This window comes from Phoenix dactylifera, unplaced genomic scaffold, assembly GCF_009389715.1.
Source record: "Phoenix dactylifera cultivar Barhee BC4 unplaced genomic scaffold, palm_55x_up_171113_PBpolish2nd_filt_p 000360F, whole genome shotgun sequence".
Taxonomy (NCBI): Eukaryota; Viridiplantae; Streptophyta; class Magnoliopsida; order Arecales; family Arecaceae; genus Phoenix; species Phoenix dactylifera.
In genome coordinates, this window is record NW_024067817.1 from 316,679 (window position 1) to 322,678 (window position 6,000).

Below are 6,000 nucleotides of genomic sequence, written 5' to 3' on the forward strand. Positions count from 1 at the left end.
TTTTTTTCTAAAATCCCTAATCTTGAAATAACAATGAAAAAATTGAAAAAGACAAAAGAAAAATAGTGAACCAAGAAATAACTGTCAGTACTCCGGTAATAGACTGGTATGGTAATTGGTACCAAGATTGCAGGCCTTGCTTTAACCAATCATTTGATCAAAAACCAAACCATTGGACTTTATATGTTAGTGCTATTTAGAGTTCAAAATGCATGTTCTCAATAATTGAATGATACTCCTTTCATCAATTACTTTTTGACAGCAAGTAGAGATTATGGACATTAAATTTCATAAAATAATGTTTTAGCATTACTAAACGCATTCAACAAACATGCAAGTCATAGGCTACAAGCCTATAACAAAGAAACCTTTCCAACAATCAGTTATTCAAAAGTTTCACACCATAAAGTAAAAGATAAATATTCACATGAAAAGATAGATAAGCTCATATGCGAACACATATATTTATACAAATGCATCCCATAAGATGAAAATTTTAATCTATGGATGGAGATACAACAGAATTAGCAATCGTGAGTGACACCTGTAACTGTGGATTCTTATTTTACATTTAGAATAAATTCTATATAGCCACGCCTGGAATCATGAGTTTTAGCTAAGACTAGACTGCCATTGTTACTATCAAGCATACATCTTTTTGCATCCTATTTGAGCTCATATTTGCCTAAAAAACTGAAATAGTTTAGCCAAATGATATTTCCAAGCCACAATAATTAGAGGTGGCAATACGAAAGTTTACGCAAAACCTACATGAAATTGAATCCACATGCAAATAGGTTTTATAAAATTTGATTGATCTGAACTCAAAACTAACTCCATTGGATTCGATCCAAGTTCAAGTATCTAGAAAGGAGGAGGAGGAGGAAAGAACAAACAGAGAGAACGAGATGAGAAGACAAGAGATTGACACACACTCCTCATCACCTCCTTCCCAACCTTCACCTCCATCCCCTTCCCCTGTCCACCTGATCAACCATCATTAGCCAAAGTGGTGCCATCTCTTTGTTCTGTGATGGTACAGTTTACAATCTTCTGTCCCCTCCCTGTTCTTTTGTTTATCAACAATCAAGACTTCCTCATCTTCACCATCTGATGCTGCCATCATGCACGGCTAATTTAAGAAGGGGGAGAAGGTGGGTTTGGTGCTCAGGGATGGGGAGGGCTAGGGTTTGGCAACGAAACAGCACAAGGGAATCAGACAAAGGAATAAGGAAAAAGAAGGGTTGAATAACATAAATAGTGAAAGAGAGAGGGTGGTGATTAAGAAAGAATATGGAGAAAGGATCTCAATATTAGGGAACATAACAGGAGAGATGAAGATGGCATTGCATCAGTTATAAATCAACTTCTGAGATTTGCTTTCATATACATCTAAAATCAGATTTTTCCGAATTTGACCATAGAGTCTACCAGATACTATTTGTTGAATCCAGAACTGAATAAATTAGTAGGATTTGCCACCTGCATTGATCATACATATACTTCTTGGACTGATAAACTTGTCTTGTGGATCTAACATGACAAGAAATTTCTCCCAATCACTTTGGGCATAATTGGAGGAAAGAGATACGAGAAGATTTTGAATTTGATGCTTCCATCTGCTATGCTGCATGTGATAATTGTAGAGACATTAGCTTGAGATTAGAAATATCAAAGAAATGCATGACAAAGATGATGTCCCAAAGTTTTCAAATCTTAGGGGTATTTCTGGTGGTAGGAGAACACATTACGTAACAGTAACAAATTTAAAAATGGTCCTGACATAGACGTTGCCATGCAAAACTCTTAAAAAGCAAAAAACTTCAACTTCATGATAAGACAGAGTAAATCATAAATTTAATAAAGCGAATAATATATCAGATCAATATCTTCAAAACTTAATAAGTAGAATAAGATAATGTAAATCCACCTTTCGCCCAAACAAGCAACACAATGAGTTGTAAATGTCCAAGAGATAATACAAAAACCTGGTTAATAAACAACCATAAACAGGAAAAGTATAAATACTGTTGAGAATCAAAGCTTGACAATTTTTTCCAATGAAACGGTTCGGAGCTTTTTGTCATTGGATCTCTTATTTTATAAGTGGTCTAGTATTGGAATTTCTAGGATCCAAAATGGTCTATATCAAAATAAAAAAAAAAAGGAAAAGAAAGATCATCATGTGCAATGTGATTTTTTTCTCCTACCAATTCAACAAATTCTGGTGTTCGTTATCTTTTAATATGGTCTCAACACATGGAAGCACTCTGAACAAGTATTCTTGTGCTTCCATCCCATATATTTTACAATCTTGTACCAATGAGAAGTTTCTCCCAATGAATTGCTCAAGTCTTCTTACGAACTAAAAGCTTCATTCCAGCGAGGATAATAACAAAAGATTGATAAAAGAAGCCTGCAATTCTACAATAAGCACATAAATTTGGCATCCCTTCTACAAAATACCTCAAAAACAGCTTTTGGCTTCTAACAGAACCCATCAACAAAATTGAACAAAAATCAAATCGAAATCCTACTGATAATCTCGAAACCTCCCTTCTCCACAGTTAAAATCAAATTTTGACCCAAAAAGCCAGCAATCCTAGCAGCATTAAAGATCAAAGAAGGCGCAAAGAATCAAAAAGAAAGCAAAATTCCCGTCGAACCGAGAGAGAAATAGACGGCAAGGAGAGGATGCGTACCGGAGCAGATCGCTTGGCGGCGTGCGAGGTGGAGGGGAGAGGCGGAGAGAAGGGGAAGGAAGCGGGATCCTCGTGAAGACCCAACAGCAGGCCCAAAGGGATTGCGCCTGAGAGAAAGACAAAAGTTGGTGACTGGTGCGTTTTCTTTTTAGTGCCCTAAATTTAAAACAAAAAAATTATGTTCATGATGGCATCGGAAGGTTCTTCCAACAGCCAGAAGCACAGAGCAGATTGATTGAAGAACCGAAACCAACTAATTGTTTTTTAAAAAAAAATCATTTTTTTTTTTTTTTGCTTGAGCAAGAAGGGAAAGAGGGGGTGGGACCGCGTAGCAGTTTTCACTGGCCCCCATCCCGCCTCAAGAATGTTCGATGCGGATAGAAATGACCGTGTGTTGGGTATTCCGTCCTGTTTTACTCATATCCTTTCCACCCATGATCCGGCTCGGTTACCCCTTTAGGCTCCGGCTCGAATTCCGTATGAGTACTTCACACCCGACACCACTAAGACTACCAGAAAACCGATAAGCCCTTCCAACCACGTGTCTAGCAGGGAGCATAAGGTCTCCACAATTTAATTGATGCCCGTGCATTTCAAACTCGGAACTACAGAAATGGAAGTAAGGTCTAGTTCCACTGAATAGAGAAATACACCTGGCTTTAAAAAAAAATTATCTGAATTATTGTAAGAGATGAGTTCCAAAAATATTTAAATATTATTTTTAGAAAGATAACTGACAGTGTATTGGTAAGATATAAATATAATATAAGCTATTTTTGAAGACACATCTAGAGAGTGGTCCATTTGTCCTGTCATGATCCCTTTTAAGAAAAAGTGAAGGCTCAAAAGTATTTGGGAAGAGAAGCAAGCGTAGTGAGAGAAGCTTTGGCGTCATGCAAAGCTAGAAGCTCTGGCATAGTGAGAGAAGCTTTGGCGTAGTGAGAGAAAGCAAAGCCTAACGGCTAGTTTCAGAGGCGGTGGCCGAGAGGCATTCGGTCGGGCAATTGGTGCTCCGGCTGGTCGGCGTGGCACTCACGGTGGCCGAGGCTGCGTGAAAGTACTGGTGCTCACCCTCTGAGTGTCCTCAACTCTGCTGGTTTTAGACCGAAGAGCCTGGGACGGCAACGGCATCGGCCTTCGGGGAGGGAGTTTCGAAGGAGGTCGTCTGACCGAGCCCGGGGTGATCGGGCCTGCGGCAGCCTTCGGCCAAAGCTTCCGGATGAGGGCGCAGATCCCAGTGGCTGAACCTGCCGGCAGGGGCAGTCTGGTATACTCTGTTTTCGGTTTTTCTGCTTACTTGTTCCTCCCAGGGTAGCGGCCACGACACCATGGACCGGAAAGGGAAACAGCCGACGGCAAAGGCGGCGGAGGGAGCGGCGAAAGGCCAAGGTAAGGCATCTGGACGTGGGGAGCGCCCTGCGGCGTGGTCGAGGCTGGGGCCATGGGTTACCCAATAGCCCACGGCCGTAGTGAAGCGCCTGAGCCGCCGCTTCCTGGATGTCCTTCGACTTCCGGAGGAACCAATAGAGGCGGCTCGGCTGCAGAGGGAGGGGCGGGCGGTGGTCGCTCGCAGTTTTGGCCGCCGGATACCGGCGGAATGGGTGGCCAAGGATGTGGCCGCCAGTGCGAAGTTGAAGGACGTGGTGGCCGCCCCGCTCGCGGACGACCACCTCGCTCTGAGGTTTCGGTCGACGGAGGACCGGGACCGGGCTCTCGGTGAGGGCCTATGGGTGGTGGCGGGGCAGCTCCTCGCCATGAGCCCGTGGGTTCTAGATTTTGAGTCGGGGGACGACTCGGTGAAGATGGCGATGGTGTGGCTTCGTTTGCCTCGCCTGCTGCTAGAGTACTGGTCGACGTCGACCATCCTCCACATCGCGGCTCGGGCGGGCCAGCCAGTGGCGGTGGACGGGGTCACCGAGCAGCAGCTAGCGATGGGCTTTGCTCGGGTGAAAGTGGAGATCGACACCACCCAACCTCTTCGGCCGGGAATCCTGATACAGGGGAAGACGAAGGTGCGGTGGCAGCCCTTCATCTTCGAAAGCATCTCTGTCCTCTGCCCCCGCTGTGGGCGGATGGGGCACTTGGAAGCGGCATGTCGTCTTCCGACGGCTACTCGCACCGATGGGGATCTGCCCCCGGTGGTAGTGGAAATGGGGGATGAGCCTAATCCACCGCCCCCGAGCGTCGGGGAGGAGGTCCAAGGGCCAGTCTATGGCCCTTGGATGGTGGCGACACGGCAGAAACCACCACGGGAGGGTCGGCCGCCGTGGCCGAGAGAGACGACTGGACCCGATCTCGGATCTGGGTCGTCCTCGACTCGGCCACCACCCCGGCAGCTCAGTCGACCACACCGGTGTCCCCGGCGGACACGGACGGCTGGCAAAAGCCAGCAAAAGTCGCGCGCCGCCGATCACCGCTGGGGGGTGAGGGGGACGGGCAGCACGCGGTGCCCCCTTTCGGCCCTCTCCAGGTTGACTCGGCCGGCGAGCTCGGAGATGGCGTGGCCGAGCCGAGGGATCGCCCTTCCGCGGGCTGACCCGAGGCCGAGTCAGGGACTCGCCCCTATACGGGCTGACCCGGGGCCCAGTAGCGTGTCCTCGGCCCGGGCCCAAAATAGAAAAGGCCCAGGCCGCCCGCAGGCCCCGGCTCGCAAGGGGGCCCAAGGAGTGTGGCCCAGCCGGCCCGCGCGCCTGCTGCGGTGGGCCAGCGGGCCGGCACTGAGCTAGCCCAACACGCCCGGGCCCAGAAGACTGGGCGCCGGGGCCGCGGGCCGGCCTGCGCTGCGTCCCGCGCCGCGGACGCGCCCCGCACGCGGTCTGCACCCGATCTACGGACCTCCCCCGCGATAGGGGAGCGGGATCGGGATGCGTTGGGCCAGGGAGGTCTGGACGCGGGATCTGAGGACGGCCCGTGAGCCAAGGGCCCTCAGGCCCAGCATCTAGGGGGCACACGTGGATTTTGGTGGGGTCTTGCAGGGCCCGCGGCTGTGGGACGCCCCTGGTGGCTCAGGGAGTAGCTCGGATGGGGTCTTCCGGTTTGGCTCCTCGTCTTTAGGCGGGTACGAGGCGGGGGATCACCCCGCTCCGTACTTGGAGGCCGAGCCACTATTGCCAGGAGGGGGCACAGACCCACCACTGTCGTGCAGCGTGTCAGGGCGGCAGTTATGAGTGCTGCTATCACTGCATGCGGTGGGGAGGAGGAGCGGGGTAGTCGGGGCATTGAGCCTGAGGCTGCTCCCGCAACTCTAGGGGAGGATGAGTCCGAGGCCGACTATGTGGACTGTGATCCATGATGATTC

General features: G+C 48.8%; 1 protein-coding gene across 6 annotated transcripts in view; it reads right to left on the reverse strand.

Moving 5' to 3' along the window:
• LOC103713185 (TLC domain-containing protein 4-like) overlaps positions 1-2,931 on the reverse strand; it is a 49,370-nt gene extending 46,439 nt beyond the window's left edge. For 2 of the 6 annotated variants that reach the window (XM_039118495.1, XM_039118494.1), the window contains exon 1: positions 2,703-2,929. Coding sequence is in view for 2 of the 6 variants with exons in the window: in XM_039118492.1 (XP_038974420.1) it covers positions 1,483-1,540 (58 nt within the window). In the remaining 4 variants the exon portion in view is untranslated. Of the gene's footprint in view, positions 1-1,482; positions 1,628-2,702 lie in introns of all 6 variants that reach the window. The other 4 variants (XR_005508072.1, XR_005508073.1, XM_039118492.1 and 1 more) reach the window with 4 other exon arrangements.
• Positions 2,932-6,000: the final 3,069 nt, after the last annotated feature.